The sequence below is a fragment of the Styela clava genome, chromosome 3 (assembly GCF_964204865.1).
Source record: "Styela clava chromosome 3, kaStyClav1.hap1.2, whole genome shotgun sequence".
Lineage (NCBI taxonomy): Eukaryota > Metazoa > Chordata > Ascidiacea > Stolidobranchia > Styelidae > Styela > Styela clava.
In genome coordinates, this window is record NC_135252.1 from 17,753,511 (window position 1) to 17,770,394 (window position 16,884).

The 16,884-nt window shown below is 35.4% G+C and overlaps 3 protein-coding genes and 1 non-coding gene across 4 annotated transcripts; 1 reads left to right on the forward strand and 3 right to left on the reverse strand.

Annotated features, from left to right (window-relative positions):
• LOC120342249 (plasminogen-like) lies at positions 1-5,056 on the reverse strand. The gene is made up of 12 exons (XM_039411003.2): positions 4,898-5,056; positions 4,391-4,472; positions 3,778-3,872; positions 3,521-3,698; positions 2,922-3,055; positions 2,690-2,815; positions 2,308-2,437; positions 1,717-1,867; positions 1,324-1,438; positions 905-1,041; positions 425-541; positions 1-230 (listed from the first exon to the last, which is right to left on the reverse strand). The coding sequence occupies exons 1-12, from the start codon at positions 4,944-4,946 to the stop codon at positions 186-188; spliced, it is 1,359 nt and encodes a 452-aa protein (XP_039266937.2). The 5' UTR covers positions 4,947-5,056; the 3' UTR covers positions 1-185.
• Positions 5,057-6,804: 1,748 nt separating this feature from the next.
• Positions 6,805-6,876, forward strand: Trnae-uuc (transfer RNA glutamic acid (anticodon UUC)). The gene has a single exon. It is a non-coding gene; the product is annotated as a tRNA-Glu (tRNA).
• Positions 6,877-7,800: 924 nt separating this feature from the next.
• Positions 7,801-11,317, reverse strand: LOC120343290 (uncharacterized). Its single transcript, XM_039412425.2, has 5 exons — positions 10,937-11,317; positions 10,528-10,650; positions 10,290-10,437; positions 8,235-8,344; positions 7,801-8,049 (listed from the first exon to the last, which is right to left on the reverse strand). Exons 1-5 carry the CDS (start codon positions 11,063-11,065, stop codon positions 7,801-7,803), a joined length of 759 nt encoding a protein of 252 aa, XP_039268359.2. The 5' UTR covers positions 11,066-11,317.
• A 2,320-nt stretch (positions 11,318-13,637) lies between these two features.
• Positions 13,638-16,134, reverse strand: LOC120342766 (uncharacterized). Its single transcript, XM_039411730.2, has 5 exons — positions 15,981-16,134; positions 15,625-15,747; positions 15,042-15,189; positions 14,247-14,356; positions 13,638-13,973 (listed from the first exon to the last, which is right to left on the reverse strand). The coding sequence occupies exons 1-5, from the start codon at positions 16,107-16,109 to the stop codon at positions 13,725-13,727; spliced, it is 759 nt and encodes a 252-aa protein (XP_039267664.2). The 5' UTR covers positions 16,110-16,134; the 3' UTR covers positions 13,638-13,724.
• Between the last annotated feature and the right edge of the window lie 750 nt (positions 16,135-16,884).

Below are 16,884 nucleotides of genomic sequence, written 5' to 3' on the forward strand. Positions count from 1 at the left end.
TTCAATGGGCATTTTTATAATCATATACGTATATTTTACAGAAGAATTGTGAATAAGATAATATACAAAATCGAATTTTACAACTTTGACATTAGATAGCAGTGACTTTTAACAAATCTTTTCAACCCTCAATTTCTTTTTTGAGGAAATAGTTTCGCTGAACACGTTGAAAAGAAGAAGAACTGCTAATTTTGCATGGTGTTTTGAATCCATGGAATGTAGAAAGAAACCTGCGAAATAGAAATATAAGATTTATTCTCTGAGATGAATGAATTGTGAACGGTGTATACAATGATTATCATGGCAAGGTTTAGATTCGTGGACTTTAGACTTTGTTACAAAATATTTCAATTACATTTGTACACGGGTTCGTCGCGAACCTCCAAATTCCACCATTGTTTGTAACAATAACAGAACATGTTACCCGAGTGTATACTCCTGGTTTTCTTGCTTCCGCACATCCGTATCCCCACGATACAATTCCAACCAGGTGATATTCGCCACTAGATGCCTCCCAGAATAGGGGACCTCCGCTATCTCCCTGAAATAGTAAATAAAAATAAACCTAAATGTGAATAACTGTATATATTGAACTATTTTGATTTAATATATCACTAGTAAAATACTTGATAAACCAGTAGAATGCTGTTGGAAGTTATAAAGTTTAGCGGGTCAAAAGGTAATTTTGGTTTTACAAGGGTAAATAATCAGGCGAGACTCGCTCGCGTTTAGAGTTTCGTCCTATCTTTGTATTATTTGTGAGAATTAGGTTCGAGGTAGATCAACATACCAGTTTTAAAATAGCACCAGTCTTTGTGTTCTGTGCATTTTTCAAAGCTTTGCGTTGCGGAAAATTACATATTTCTACTTAGTTATTAATTAAATATATATCCCATAATTTCACCTGGCATGAATCCTTTCCACCAGACATGTATCCGGCACACATCATGGACGACATTACACCTCCTATCAACCCATTGCACGAGGTAGTTTCCACAACTGGCACACTTGCTCTTCTTAGCACAGTATTTGACCCAGTGTCTGAATTAGTCGAAGGTCAATAATAATATTAATTTTTAAACAGTCGTTAACAGAGACATTACGGACTTCCTATGTTGTTTAAAGCGGTTATATAAGTTCCAACATAAAATTAAGTGCTATAGAATGAAAATGTACGTGTATGGAAATTATGATCTCACGTTTCCAATAGTTTGAATTATGAAACAGCATAGTAACATGGGGAAAACAAAGCTACATATCTTTTAGCCCACTCCATTTTTTTTTCCAACTGAGAATGTCAAAAACTACGAGTATTGTACTTACTTTTAGTGGTTCCCCATCCGGACACAGTGACCATTTCGTTTTCTGGCAAGATGCTGTTAGCATTGGGTAGACAGATCGGTCTGATGTATGTGTCAAACATGACAGGATACGTTATCTGAGTAAGGAATTGAAAATTCAGCTTGTATTTGCATGGATAAGTGAAAATGCGGAATGCGATTACCAGATTTTGTAATTGCGTTTGCCGCGTTGAAAAATGTATGGAATCGCGTGTGGAATTCATTTATATATATTAACAAAAAACATGCATGTGTAAGTTGACAGTGTACATGCATGCATATAAACAGGGTGAAGTTGAGACTTTTAGGCAAAGTATAAAAAATTAATTTGGTAAAAATATTCAGGGACATTGTCCTAGTAGTCAACTAGACTTGCCTTCATCATAGTAATGTCGTTTTCTAAAGTGGAAGAACTATATTGCTGGTGACGAAATATTGCACTGAAATCAACTCGCTTTTCTGTCACATCGGTTGTATACTGATTGTGATCTCCGAGAAGTGCGTAGTAGGACGATGGATTATGAGGCCTAAAATGGAAGACAAAGGAATATACTAATCATTATAAAATGGCGAAATTCTTCAGGAATCATTGACCAATCGTCAGGATAATAACCGAATTGCGTACGTCAGTTTTGGCGGTTTTGAGTTTTTATGAAATAGTTATTTATGTAATGCTGCACACCTGTCCGTTAACTCAGATTTAATCACAAGAATTCCTAAACCCATAAAAATGGAGATTTTGAAGTTTTTTACGTTCTTCTCAAAACTGCTAATATGACTTACGCAATTCGGTTATAGCGTGACGCAATGCTGTTTAATAGCTACGCTAATAGTCGTTTAATGATGTATGTAGTATCAGATTCAGGGATACATAGGACTTGGTCTCTTTTTCGATCCCTTATTTCCCATTGCAAGAATGATACGTTTGTTTTGGCAAACTCAACATTAGCGACATAATTCAACTTACTCAGTTATGCAATGTGCAGCCGTTATTATCCAATTTCTGTTCAGCAATGACGCGCCGCAGAAATGAGATCCCGAAAACGATCTTCTCAGGGATGCCTGCCATGGAATACTACCTGGAGTTGTTTCTACACCTGAGATTCAGAAAAAATAGAATATGTTATTCGATATTGAACATGGAGACCAAAATAGTCTCGCAGATGGGTCACGTCTATGTTAAGCAATTAGAAAATATCGCGTAATAAATCACGAAGAACGGCGCATACGAAACCATATACCAAAAATTAGCGAAGTACACTTTTACTGTGATCCACTTTTTGAAATTTATATTTAAGTTTTTCTAAGCCAACAGACGCTGTAAATATAATCATCAATCAATTTCAAACCTCCAACAATATGGGAAGTATTCCCTTTCGAATCTGACATTGGAACATCCGGGACTCCGCATTCTGATGATGACGTAGGCGGAGGTGCGGTACTTCCGGGAGCTACCGTGGTTGTTGATGTTGTGTCTGAATTAATGGTAATGGCAGAAAATTATATTGACGAGAAAAGACTATAAACATAGAGAGTTTATAAAAAATAAATTTTAAGCAGTAATACTTCTAATGCCCTCACCGGAACAATTAGGTACGTCACAGTATTCCCACTGTTTGTAAGAACTTGTTGTGAAGCACCAAGGATTTTTATCAAGGTCTGGATTTCTGCAATTGTTTCCATTCAGTCCAGAGTTCGGATAAGTCGATGATGTACTAGGAATTAAAATTGTCGTTAAGATCGATAATATCCTCTTTTATGATCGTATTTACTCTAATAAAAGAAATCTTAATTACTAAAATAAGTAAGTAGATAAAACAAAATAAGTTTTTAAAGTAGAACCATATGGTAAAAATAATTGCGGAACGGATACATAGCAAAATGTATTGAATGATGACGTAGCTTGCCTAATTCAGTTTTACTAATTTCTATTGTTGCCTACGTCGTTAGAAGGCTATTTTTATTTGGACAAGGAAGATTATCAGACGATTATTGGTGACAATTTAATCAGACTAGTCGAGTAATCTGTAAAGTGGGTGAGATTTATTAAAACCAGATTGCTATTTTATATATCAGAAATAGCAAAACAGATCAACGGCGATGCTAATTATCGCCAACGAAATCACGTTTCGACTCGGCCATTATTTAGCCAATTCAATACGATAAAACGATTTATGTACTATCTATGTCGATGAGGACTTTGACTGTTCCAAGCCTGACAAATGATCCCGGATTTAGTCTGGTGTATTGCGCCGCGGTAACTCTCTCTGTCGCCAGAATCAAAACAGCTTCCGGTCGCGGTAGTGGTTGTTGTGGGTACAATCGTTGTTGTAGTCGTTATTGCAGTGGTGGTGGGGTCTGTGTAACATTGAAATATCAATATAAATAGGAAACAGACATTCTATTCAGTATATTATTTTAATAATAATCTTCTTACATCCACAATAGTAAGAAATAACACAACTTCTTGATTGCCACCACGCGCCTTCACAGTCGGGAGTTCCCGGAAGCCCAGCGTAGCAGTATCGAACCCTGTTAACAGAATAAATAACTAGTTTAAATCAACTAGAATATCTAGTTTTTGGACACGTTTAGTGGCCATAACGATCGTTTCAATATTATGTTGTTGTTGTTGTTCTTGTTCTTGTTCTTTGACACGTTCTTAAAAAATCGCTTTTCTCTTCGAATACTGGACCAATTGCTTTGAAATTTTCAGTGGTTAAAGATTAATTTCTTCGCTAGAAGGCTATTACTTTTATTTATTTCAAAATTTTGCGTGAATTCTATGAAATTTGATATTTCGTCTAAAATTTTGCTGTATTATTTTTTATCCATGGGAACACGGATTTTAGTCAGTGTCATGACTGGCTGTACGTTTTGATTCTGCAAAATTCTTGCTACTGGAAATTCAGAACTTTTTTGAGGGTACCGGTAACGTCAAAGGTACCGGTAAAGACTGATTCGCTCTGGTCTAACGTGTCCATATATTTGTGCGGAGCTCTCTTGTTACTTATCTATATTCAAATCGTTCACAGATTAAAAGCACAAACCTTAACTGCATTCCTTGCTTACATGTTTTCGAACATTGCGTCCACTGCGTCCATGAACTCCAGTTTGTATCATCAGAAGTAACTAAAAGGGAATTTCAAATCTTGCTTTTTTACTTAGGTAGTAGATGTGCGTAGATAATGCAAAATGCATGGGAATATTTCGCATTGCCTTTTCCTATAATGGAGTCGAGCAGTAATGAATGACTTTGAGATGGGTGAACGGAAACATATAGTTTGCACTATTTTGAATGGATCCAAACGATTGTGGACTTGATAAAAAGTCATACATCCCGACAAAATTGAACCAACAATTCAATTTCTCGTTAGCAAAAATGTTTCCTTTCTAATTCGAAATCACAAGATTGTTTCAATCAAAAAGATAAAGTTCTTCGTCTATTCCATGTCCCATTTCTGCCGATTTACCAGAGAAATTAAAAAATTTAAATACAAATTTCCACGCCAAACAATAAAATATTTATGATAAGAAGTTTATAACTCAATTTTTACCTTCCGAGGTAATACTTAAAAACAAGATTCCATATGTGAGGTACTTCATCTTATTCGCTGGTATACCAGACTAAGACTTTCTCATTATGGCAAATAGGTAAAGATTTCAATTCTTTGTCTCACACACAGCTTGAGAATTTCGTACATTTCATTAGCATTTCAATATATTGCGGATGTTTGAAAAACGCGAATCAACTCTTCTATGAATATTTATTGATTTACGGAATGAAGCATATTTTGGATTTGATAATTGTGCAGAATAATCTGAAAGTATAAATGTGAAACTTCCTCAATAAGTTTATTAAACAACGGTGAAAGCAAATTATATTTTTCGATTTTTATTATCACAAATACATCAATACAAATGTAAAAACGAAAATTTCTGGGATGAATGAATCAGAAATCACCTGAATCACTTTCTACCAACTACACGAAAAGCAGTTCTCGTACAATTCGTTACATACATAAAAATTACTCATAGCCAAATGTACAAACGCCATATTTTAAAGGTAATAGATGCTAATATTTAGGATTTCATTTGTAAAATCAATTAACTATTTTTGGTTTAACTCAAAATGAAAGCAACTGTGCTACTTTTTTAAAAACTTCTTTCATATTATTTCCGATAATTCACAGAGAACACAATTCTAATGCGTGAGTCATGAACATATTTCCGCCACAGTCAGTTCATATGAATTTATTGATACTGGTTTTGATACTAGTTGAAATTAGGCCAGTCTGTTCAGAAATCATACATCACGTTAACAGCTTGGTCATGTCATAGGCTTACCATACGTCCCGCTTTTAAGCGTTTTGTCCCGCCGTCCCGATAAGTCAACCAAAAGTCCCGCTTTCCCAGCATAATACACAAACATGTTCTTGTTACTGTTGTTTCTGTGTAGCGCAACGCTAGCCTTCTTACTGAAGGCGAATGCGTTCGTTTCCCGCTGATACCCATTGATGACAGACGTATCGCATGTAAAACCAATACTAATTAGTCTAAATTCGAATTATTTGTACCGGTGTCGTTAACTTCATTTCCTTCCTATTTTTCGGACTGAACCCGATATTTGGACAGAGAATAAGCGCATGAAATTTCGTTAACAATATGGTCAATAAAGACAGCCGAGACAGCTTTAAATATAGGCCTATGTAGTGAAATCGGAAAATGTGAAGTTACAAAATCACAGCTAATGGGTCGTTGTCTTTCGAGGCGTCCCGAGTTGAAGTCACAAAAATATGGTAACCCTATCATGTCATAGCTATAGAATTTTAATGAAATAGGCCACTGTACTTCTTTTTGGTGCCCGTATTTTCTTTTTGTCAAAATAACGTCATAATTAAATTGATTATTATAGATATGAAATAATAGCGTTTTTATTTTAAAAGCCATGTAGTGCTTGCTTGTTATTTTATTCATTTATTCAGATTCACACTATTTCACTAATAAATGATTTTTTGTTGACAAACAAAATGAAAGCTTATTATTTTATTTCGCGGAAATTTTCTCCAATGTTTCGAATTCCTGTTAAATAGGAAAACAATATTTTTGAAATCTCAATTTCTCCATCTTTCCCGAAAATGTGAAGAACCTCGGGCCATATAGTTACAGATTATATGTGACATTTTGAAAATAATTCAGGTTTTTAAAATCACAATAATATTATCGCAAAACTTAGCAGAGAAATATCGTACTTTGTTATATAATAATATGCGTTCAAATTGGGACGAGTAGTTTGTTTAACCTGAGTAAAGTAGTCATACAAACGAGTGTGGATTGCAAAGGGTTAATGAAGTGAAAAATAACAAACACAGCGGTTGATGACGAAATAACATGAAAGAGTCCCTCGAGGGCATGAAATAATAACAAGGCTATAAATATGTAATATACGTTCTCAGTATTCGTGTCCCAGATGGTCTAGGGGTTAGGATTCCTGGCTTTCACCCAGGCGGCCCGGGTTCGATTCCCGGTCTGGGAACATCTTTTTCGCTATGCAATTTTACTCGCGTCTAGATGATTTCATCGCACAAAAAAACGAGTTGTTCAAAACAACAAGGAGAAAAATACCAACAAGTACGAAAACAGCAACATAATAACAAAACGATCTACAGGTACATTTCGTGTCCAAAAACACCGTTCAACTCATAGCATTTAGTTCTAGAACATTGCCCCTGCACTTCTTTTCGAGACTGTAAAGTTGGAAAAATTTTTACAATCAACTCCGCGTTAAAAATTATTTTGGCTTCGACTCCAAACCCGGGTTAAGAAAAATCGTGATTCCGACATCGGGTTGAGAATATCCGGTTTTGATAACAATAACTTTGGCATATGCAGCCATTTTTACTAGACTGGTAAGAAAGATTTAGTAAACTTATCGCTTTTGAGTTTCTACTTTGACTCAAGAAAAAAGTCCAAAATTCCGGATCCGCAAAATTCAGAATTTCGACTCCGACTCCAACGCAATAGCCCTGATTCTTTCACCAGTACGTCTAAATTGGGTCTATGGTATACAAAGTGTATATGGTGGGGATTTGAGATTGTAATGTCCGGGTACAGCACTTGGTTCATACATCATGGATGTGGAAAAATTAATTATAAATTAGGAGAAGTGTAACTAACAGAGGTTTTGCGCAACTATAGGGTATAAGTGAACGATAATGCAATTCTTTAGGTTGTAACAAATATTATTGCTTCTCTGTATAGAAATGTTCGACGTGGCCAATATGTTTTCGAACCCACCAGAACGCATTTGAGTCCGGTGCTTCGGGATTGAGAAACACTGACCTGAAGCATAATTGCTAGAATACTTGGTAGATCAGGGAAGAAAATCAATGTTTGAAGTAAAAGGTCTAATTAATATAAATGCTGCATTGCGTGAGGAAGCAAATGAAAAAGCATCCTTCTACAGCAATAGCCCAATACACAAGTAAAGCAAATAGCATATAATCAGTCCAATCACACTTAAACTGATCATCATTTCATTTTGCATCTTCTTGAAGATCGGGCTCTGTTTCATCAAGTTTTCCGCCAACTTCCCTCTCTCGTTTTCGTGCGGAAATGGAACTTTTGGAATATCTTTGCCGAGGAATTCACACAGTGGTTTCCAACCTTCTCTCAGATCACATATAAGTAGGCGATCTTTAGGAGCTCTCTGAAGAGATGATATAGTAGGCAACAATTAAACCGGTACTATACGTTATTAACTCGTTGTCCGCTTTCAAATGAATTTTAGATTTTTATAGAGAGCAAAAAACATAAATGCAATAAATAAGTAAGATTGTAAGCAGTGTTGCCAAATAATTAGCAGTTTAACTTTAACATAGATCACGCTCATACCGTGAGAACAGAATTGCAATGGTCTCGATAGCGTTTTCTGGCAACAGTCATGCTCACTCCGCAAAATACATTCCACGGCAAGAAGTTGTAGTTGCCAAATAAAAAGCGTGCTGCAAAATTAAAGCAATTTTACATTTATTTACATTGCACATAATATCACACAAATTCTCCGATTGAAAAGGAGAGACCAGGGGAAAAAATACCTGACTAGATCGCAACGAACGCGAACTCTATGTCACACGGTGCGCATTTTTTTATTTTGATGACTTCATCAAACGTTAAATTAAATCCTATAGCGCCCACATTTTCAAAATAGCCTTCTGGCGACAACAATAATCTTTAATTACTGGAAATTTTGAAGCAATTGGTCTAGTTACTAGTAGTTAATAAGAAAATCGATTTTTTACAAGAAGAAGAAATGAAGAAATGAATGACTAACAATAATAACAACAACAACATAATAATAACGAGAATATCGGTCAGGGACCGAAAACTCATCAATCGAAAGTTAGGGGATCCCCCAAAACAGCGCTTTTACTCCATAGTGATACCCACCCATCACTAATTAATTAATAACTCGCTAATTATATGACATAATTCGCCCAAAATCAATGGGCTTCTGGTCCGAGATATGATGAAGGCACATGCAAAATCTGGAGCAGATTCAATCTCGTTTTTGTGAGATATTGCATGCATCTAACAGACAGACAGACAAATTAAAATCGATAAGTATCAAGAGAGCTATGCTCAAATATATGGACACGTAGCGCCACCCAGTGGGACTAATTTTGATGACGTCATATCGAAAAAAAAGAATAGCCTTCTGAAAAAAAATTTTATCTTCAACCACTGAAAATTTCAAAGCAATTGCTCCAGTATTCGAAGAGAAAAGCGATTTCTTCAAAACGTGTCAAAGAACACTACAAGTACACTAAGACAAACAATAATAACAACAACAACATAATATTGAAACGAACGCTATGTCCACTAGGTGTCCAATAACAAAGCGATCCATATCTATACTTCGTGTACAAAACCAATCAACAGGTCCACTTTGTGTTCAACAAGATTTCCCAAAATATTAGCGACTTAATTATAGGAAAGGCCGAAGGGGCATCCAACTGTATTTCGAGTTTTTGGCTCACATAAACATACGAACAAGATATTTACGTGAGTTACGCTTGTGATAAAGTCGACAAAAAATATTAAGATCGCTGAATTAGGCCAAAAAGTTCATTTTGAATGTTTTGATGTATCTGAAAGTGGCTGCAAAACAGCTAGTGCCGGATTTAGGCGATGAGAGATTTTAGGCTATTCCGTTTGTAAAACCGGCCCATCCCTAATATGACATCAAATATTTTATAAAAGTTAATTTAACAATTCCAGTATTTTTTTCAAATGTATTATAACGCCATAAATGAATTTTATAATTCGCGGGAAATATGATAAGCTATTTTAGTTACAGCCCGGATACGTACACAACATCGAATGAGAAGTTGAACTCAAAATGAACTTATGAAGTTGAAGGCTGCAACGTCATGACACCAGAAAACGTGATGGATTATTACTAGTCGCGCGTAATGGCTACTGATAAATAAAATTATTGTTTCATTTCTTAGAATAAACAGGACTACGATAAAAAAAGACATATTCATTTATTCAACTGTGATTAACGTTTTAAACGGAAATGTAACAAGAATATCGGTGATTTACGTAATTAAACAAAAATAGTTCACTTTTAAAATAGTACACTGGTTAAATTCCGGAACATGCGTTTTAACTTTAAAAATGAATGGTAGTTCGAAATTGAACGTCGAAGCCCTCATGAGCCACGGGGCTTCAGATTATTGTTAATTTGTCGCTAAATACACCAATCAATTATCATGAAAAATACTTTTCTCCTCAATTACCTAATGAATTATAATATTTACATATACACAGGATTTTTATTCATATATTTGGAAGCTGTAAAGAAGTAAATATTAAATAAATTCTCACATATTGTGGGTTATATCGCGTGTATTCGAGAAAGTCTTTTCATTTTGTTCCACTCACCAATAATAGACAGCGTATAAAAGAATTTGAATCCAGTATAAGATAATGTTGACAAAGCTAAGAATCCCCAATTTGTATTAAACATTTTTACTTGGTTGAGGAAGCTTTTTTCCCAAATTTCTTCGTTAGTTCGCTGTAGAAATATTATCTAAAGTAAGATAAATTCTTTTTACTTTTTCAACTTGGGTGACTTATAGCGAACAAAATAAAGTAATAGACCTTATTTAATTGTTCTTACTTTAGCGTCAGGAAACGCTTCCAAAATTTCTTCCCAAAAAACTGCAAACGGAATATCAACTCCAACATCGACGTTTTCGTACATTCGGCGAAAATCCTCTTTTGTGCCTCCTTGCTGCAAAATCTGCAATATGCGTAAATAATTATTTGATGTCTACAGAGGGAATTAAGTGGAATCGTATGCTCGGAAACTTCCCAGCTATTTTTAATTTCTGTCTCACAAAGTATTTATTTCATTCATTGTTTAATCGGTGCCCCTCGCCTTTATCAGTGAATGAAATATATAATTTATTTTAGCTACACGTTGAAACGACAAGGGTAGAGGATTCAAGTTAAAAATTAATTGGCGATTTTGGATATATGACATTTAACGATTACTAGACTCGACAAGAATGTCAAAATAAAATAACCTTAATCCATTCGTCTCCGAGATGATATAAATGGTGTTCAAAATCATAAACTGAATATCCAAGAGTGTCAAGAACAGCAGCCATTGTTTTGGTTCCTGTTTTAACAAATCCTGCAACGATCACCTTCATCTTTGGTCAAATATTTTTGGTTTCTACTCTCGTAGATTCCTAAATAAGGCTATGAAATTTGTTTTATTTGAGAAGTGGTTCCAGGTACCTAATTCAACGCAAATATGATACAAGTAATATTTGCATCTTTTGTTGTCGACTAAATGTGTGGTCCCCTAAAGACGTTAAGGAATTCACAAGATCGCAATAATACGAATGAAATCTGAATACGATCTGGCAGTTTACCGTGCATTGCCGCCGCATCTTAGAGAAGTAATGATTTATTATTGAGTAAGTCGATGCAACGCGAGTAACACTGAACACAATTAAATTAACATAGAAGGGCATTCTAAATGTTCGTGTCGACCATGGATTAAATGCTTTCGCAATAGAAAATCCTTACTCTATTGAACAATCGGCTCTTTTAATGAGTGGAGCAATGGTGGTGACGGTTTCAAAATACCCCCCGTTAATTCCTGGCTGACAACTGTCCTTTCTACACTCCGAAATATGTTGTCCTTGTTATTTCAACAATACTATTAACATCTCGAGTAGAGGAATCGTTCTTTATACTTTTGGCGAAACCTATTCTGTGCCAAAATAGTTTTCGTTTAAAAAAAACTAGTCGTAGGAAGATACAACTGGTTTAAAATTGCTTCGTGCGATTCGGAAATGCCAAATATATAAATAAAACGATTACACAGTATTGGCGGCACAACGTGTAATCTCACAAACGAACAGTTGTAAATCTATGTCTGTAAGCGGCTAAATATATCTATATATCTGTCGATAGTTTTCTACAAGTATTTTATTCTATCTGGCTTGCCTGGAGCAATTTTAGAATTGTATAAAGAGATCTATATCACATATAAACATCTCACCACTGACAGAAGCCAAAAATAAAAGATGTGGACACGATCATCCCATTAAACACTTTATCAGCAATTTTCAAAAAGGAAACATCTTGTTTTTGAGCCCATCCCATTTAAATAACATAAATTCTCTATTTCATTGAAAACACCCAATTTGTCTAGTACAGTGACTTTCAACTCGCGTTCTGTGGTTGATTTGTGAGGAACCGCGTGTTCCGCGCCAAATTGTTGTTCCCCGAATATTTGTTTCATATTTCGGCAGATTTTATTTATTTTTTTCCGTTATTCTGGTAATAAACATGAAGAACCAGTTCTCAATTTGCAATATAAGTAATGTAAGACGATTGCCATTCTAGTGCTCACTTGCCTTTGACCTCTGAATTGATCTCATACTAACTGAAAATCTAGAATTACCAGTTATATAAATTAACAGTGTCTGTATGAAGTCATTCTGATCATCCATGACTCAAATATTCCTAGGCTAAAAATGGATGGACTCTAGAGTCTAGAATAGATCATACTGAAAGCAGAAAATCAACCTAGCTCGGCATTTCCAATTGCCTAGGCTGGGATATAATTTTTGGTTTTTTACTTCGAGGTGAGAAAGTCAATATGACGACTTAGTCATGTAGCGAATCCAAGTCTCTCATTTTTTTGGCTACTAGTTTGAGGAATAATCTGAATAAATCGAATATCCCAGTCTAAGCCCCACTGGTGAGGCCCCTTGCTCTTTTACAACTAAGCGGTGGAAGACGGTACCAATGGTCCAATCAAGTGCCTGTGGCCGTTAAACAGCTGTACTGAAAAAAGCTTAGCGGAGCAGAAATAGAATATAAGGAACCACTACATTTGGTTTTAGACTGACTGATTTTGATACTGATGTTCGTGCTATTAGAAGATTTGTTCTTATTGAAGTAAGCCCAGATATCAAGTTAAAATGTTATTGCTGTTTTCATTAACCCGCAGCCTACCTCATTACACCTATTCTCATTATTATTTTAACGTTTTGTGCCCTGAGTTTGGAAAACTTTTATTTGCATTTTATATTATTAGAAATCAATTTGTTTTTAAAATCAATTTGATATTCTATTAGTCTTATGTAGTCAAAGTCTAGAGTCTGTGAAAAAGGGTCGATAAAATTATTAGTTAATTGGATCATTCATTTACGAAAAACCTAAAGTTTGCATATGTTGTTATTCGCTACAATTCATAATATAAGTGTTGCGCGATTCAGAATGGTTGAACAACGCTGTTTAAAGAATAATAGGTCACGTGCACAGGCAGGTCCAGATCATGCCTGTCATAGACCCTAAGCTTGGTGCCTTATATATAAAAAATAATAATAATGAAAGTCATGTTCTATACCATCTGAAATTGAATAAGTAAGTTTCAGTATCCATTGCTAATTGAGGGCCAAATTACCATTAATTTGCATTGTATATATTTTTTTTTTTTAAAGAAAGTTTTTAGATGATTATTGAAAACATTATTTCAACCGGGTCAATATTGAGGTCTTTGTCGTTGTTTCATTAAACACTAAGGCCCCAACCATTGAAAAATCGTCTCTGAAAATGTCTGAGGTGCACCCTTTTTCTTTGTGCTCTAATCACGTGCTGATTTTGGTTAATAGTTAATCGAGCACTGCCCACAGGTCTCAAACTAAATACGGAACTGTCGATCAAAGCTAACTACAAAATTTGAAGTGTTGAAATCACATAACTGATTGGTATATTGTAACGTATAAAAATCATAAGGGTTCAATTAAAATGAATGCGTTGCGAGATCGAATATTGCACAGAAGTACTCTTCTACATAAATAGCCCAATGGACAAGTAAAGCAAATAACACAGGATCAGTCCAATCACACTTAAACTAATCATCATCTCATTTTGCATTTGTTTGAAGATCGGGCTCCGTTTCATCAAGTTTTCCGCCAACTTCCCTCTCTCGTTCTCGTGTGGAAATGGAACATTTGGAATATCTTTGCCAAGGAATTCACACAGGGGTTTCCAACCGTCTCTCAGATCAAAGATAAGTAGACGATCCTTAGGGGCTCTCTGCAAATGTGAAACGAGATAGCGATTAGAGACCGCTGACTTATCACTCTAACATCCTTATCAACCTAACACAGACAAACAAACAAATACCTATCAACATACTTACCGCTTGCGATCAACAAGTAACGATCGCGATCGAAAAGTAATAATACATTGCGATGATTGGGAACAGCAACACATTGAGATGCGTTCAGGGGACCTTCAGATTATTTTAAAGTCCGAAAAGGTAAATCCTAACTATCTTTTGAACTTTAATTTACAACCTACTCATACCGTTAGAACAGAGTTGCAATGGTCTCGATACCGTTTTCTGGCAACAGTCATGCTCACTCCGTAAAATGCATTCCACGGGAAGAAGTTGTAGTTGCCAAATAAAACTCTAGCTGCAAAATGAAGATATTGTCGTGATTTCTGTACGGTATAGAAATCACTGAGTTTGGAAATGTTAAATAACAGCTTGTCGGATTGTTTTGATTAAAGGGCATTCTAAATTTGTAATGTTATCTCCGTAGATGACAAATTTAGCTGAAAATTGCATTGATTGCCAAATCAAAATATCCAAAAACCGTCCTAAATTCGATATCTGGATATTTCTAAAGTGATGGAACGGTGGTTACAATACAATCACAAACTGCTATTAAGAATGCTTTTCTTAATATTTTTCTATGTCGAGCAGTGATCCTCAACCTTTTTTCGTTGAATTTATCCCTTTCGCCTATTTTAGAACCCTTTATTCCCCTCTCACTATGCAGTACCTGCAGTAGAAAGTCCGGTACTTTGCTATTCAGTTTTTAAACGATCTTTACCTAATGTTATGCGCAAATCGCACCATCGCTTTTGTACAGTTAAAGTAGTTTATAACGGGTATATAAATAAGTAATATCGCAATAATAATGAACTAAAGAATATTTTAGTAATACTACAGCAAATACAAGGGAAGTTTCTCCCCCAAAACGGAAAAATTCTGTTCGTTGATGGAGAGAATTACGATTTGCTATCAAAGTTTTAATATTTACAGGTTTTGTTACGAACAGAATTTTCGCCTTGTGGAAGTCTGTCTACACTTACCAACGATAGAAACCTTGGTAAAGAATTTGAATCCAGTATACGATAATGTTGACAACGCCAAGAATCCCCAATTTGTATTGAACATTTTTATTTGATTAAGAAGGCTTTTTTCCCACGCTTCTTCGCTTGTTCTCTGAGAGAATATTATCTGTAAATATAGATTTAATTTAACTTTCCTACATTTAATTTACTTCCGTGTGACATTGTGGAACAGGGCTACTCAACTATTTTCACCAAAGGTTCGTTTACGAAACTTGAAAATTACTGGGGTCCGGACATTACAGAAAATTTTATTTCATCAAATAAACGAAACTTCAAATTCAATATTTAATTAAATTCAAGAGCAATGAATGGCTCGCAAATATGGACACAAATATCGCACACCGGTACCAGTACGACAAACTGTATAGCTGTGTATTTAAATTGTATCAAAATCATTTAAAACTATAAAACGATGCTTATGCTGCTAAAATAAACGAGCAAACGAGGTCCAAATTTTATGGTCGAAAGGTCCGAATTCGGACCGCGGTCCGCCAGTCGAGTAGCCATGTTGTAGAATACAGAAAGTAGTACTTTTTCATACTTTGGCATCAGGAAACGCTTCTGAGATTTCTTCCCAAAATACTGAAAATGGAATATCAACTCCAACATCGACGTTTTCGTACATTCGACGAAAATCCTCTTTTGTGCCTCCTTGCTGCAAAATCTGCATTAAATAAAGGTTATCATTGTGTGTTTCTGAGCAATTGCCCCAAATAGGATTCTGAAAATATGAGTTATTTGAATGACAAAGGAATGTTACGATATTAGAATGCCGGAAAACGACGCCGATTCCGAGTTCGGAGTAAATAAAATAAACTAGGCGGTCTCGTATCATATTCAGCGTATATTATTAATTTTCTCTCAAGTTCGATGGGCTTGAACTCAAGTCATAATTACCTTAATCCATTCATCTCCGACGTGATACAAATGATGTTCCCAATCATAAACTGTATATCCAAGAGTGTCAAGAACAGCAGCCATTGTTTTGGTTCCTGTTTTAATAAATCCTGCAACGATCACCTTCATCTTTGGTAAAATATTTTAGTTTTTCTCATTAATTACTGAATAATACTGGAAATGAAATAATGTAAGGATTAAATGAGGCGGATAAGTAATAATCTATTTCTTCTGAGTGAACATTCGAAAACACGCTAAAATCGTCTAAAACTACCAAAAGTTTTTTAGTAATTATGTAACAATAGATTCTAAACTCAACTGCCTAAAGTAATTTCCAATGATTCTTCCCAGTACGAAATACGTCAATAACCACGACAATTGCAGAAAAGGCATTTTGTCATCGACAAAAGTATATTGTCAGTTAGTCGCTGTTACAGCGGTCCGTTTCCGATGCCGCAAAAAACAATTTTGGTTGATGGTGAAATGCTCAACCATTTGAAATAGCCGGTTCCTCATTTTAGAATCTATGTTGATTTAATATAGTCTGGTCGGTATGCTCCCATTTTTTCAGTTTAGGTGTGTGTGAGTGTATGCGCGCGCATGTGTGTGTGTTTGTGGGAGGGGAGGGGGGGTACTTATATTTAAGTTCGGAATTAAAGGTGGTGTAACAGCTCGAAATTATGGGAAGGGGAAAGTTTAAAAAGGTTTGCCCCCTATGGAGGAGGTGTAGGGAAATCACTGACTCTGATCGACTTTAATTACGTCAGTTACCCAAATAGGAATTTCATATCATGTACGTTGTATAACTAACTCATCGTAAACTCGAATCGTCTAAAATTGCACACCGCCAAGTCCAAGCAATTTGGTGAATCTATACCCGAAATAATAAGTGTTACCTAAGCCC

Bases quoted from the DNA above. Each gene is read 5' to 3' on its own strand.
- LOC120342766 (XM_039411730.2), bottom strand. From the start codon at position 16,109: ATGAAGGTGATCGTTGCAGGATTTATTAAAACAGGAACCAAAACAATG. The intron at 15,190-15,624 runs GTATGAAAAAGT...CTATATTTACAG, and splicing joins AAGCGTTTCCTGATGCCAAA to ATAATATTCTCTCAGAGAAC. The intron at 13,974-14,246 runs GTATGAGTAGGT...TCACATTTGCAG, and splicing joins ATTGCAACTCTGTTCTAACG to AGAGCCCCTAAGGATCGTCT.
- LOC120343290 (XM_039412425.2), bottom strand. From the start codon at position 11,065: ATGAAGGTGATCGTTGCAGGATTTGTTAAAACAGGAACCAAAACAATG. The intron at 10,651-10,936 runs GTTATTTTATTT...CGCATATTGCAG, and splicing joins TCGGAGACGAATGGATTAAG to ATTTTGCAGCAAGGAGGCAC. The intron at 8,050-8,234 runs GTATGAGCGTGA...TCATCTCTTCAG, and splicing joins ATTGCAATTCTGTTCTCACG to AGAGCTCCTAAAGATCGCCT.
- LOC120342249 (XM_039411003.2), bottom strand. From the start codon at position 4,946: ATGAAGTACCTCACATATGGAATCTTGTTTTTAAGTATTACCTCGGAA. The intron at 4,473-4,897 runs GTAAAAATTGAG...ATTCCCTTTTAG, and splicing joins TTTAAGTATTACCTCGGAAG to TTACTTCTGATGATACAAAC. The intron at 2,816-2,921 runs GTGAGGGCATTA...CCATTAATTCAG, and splicing joins TGACGTACCTAATTGTTCCG to ACACAACATCAACAACCACG.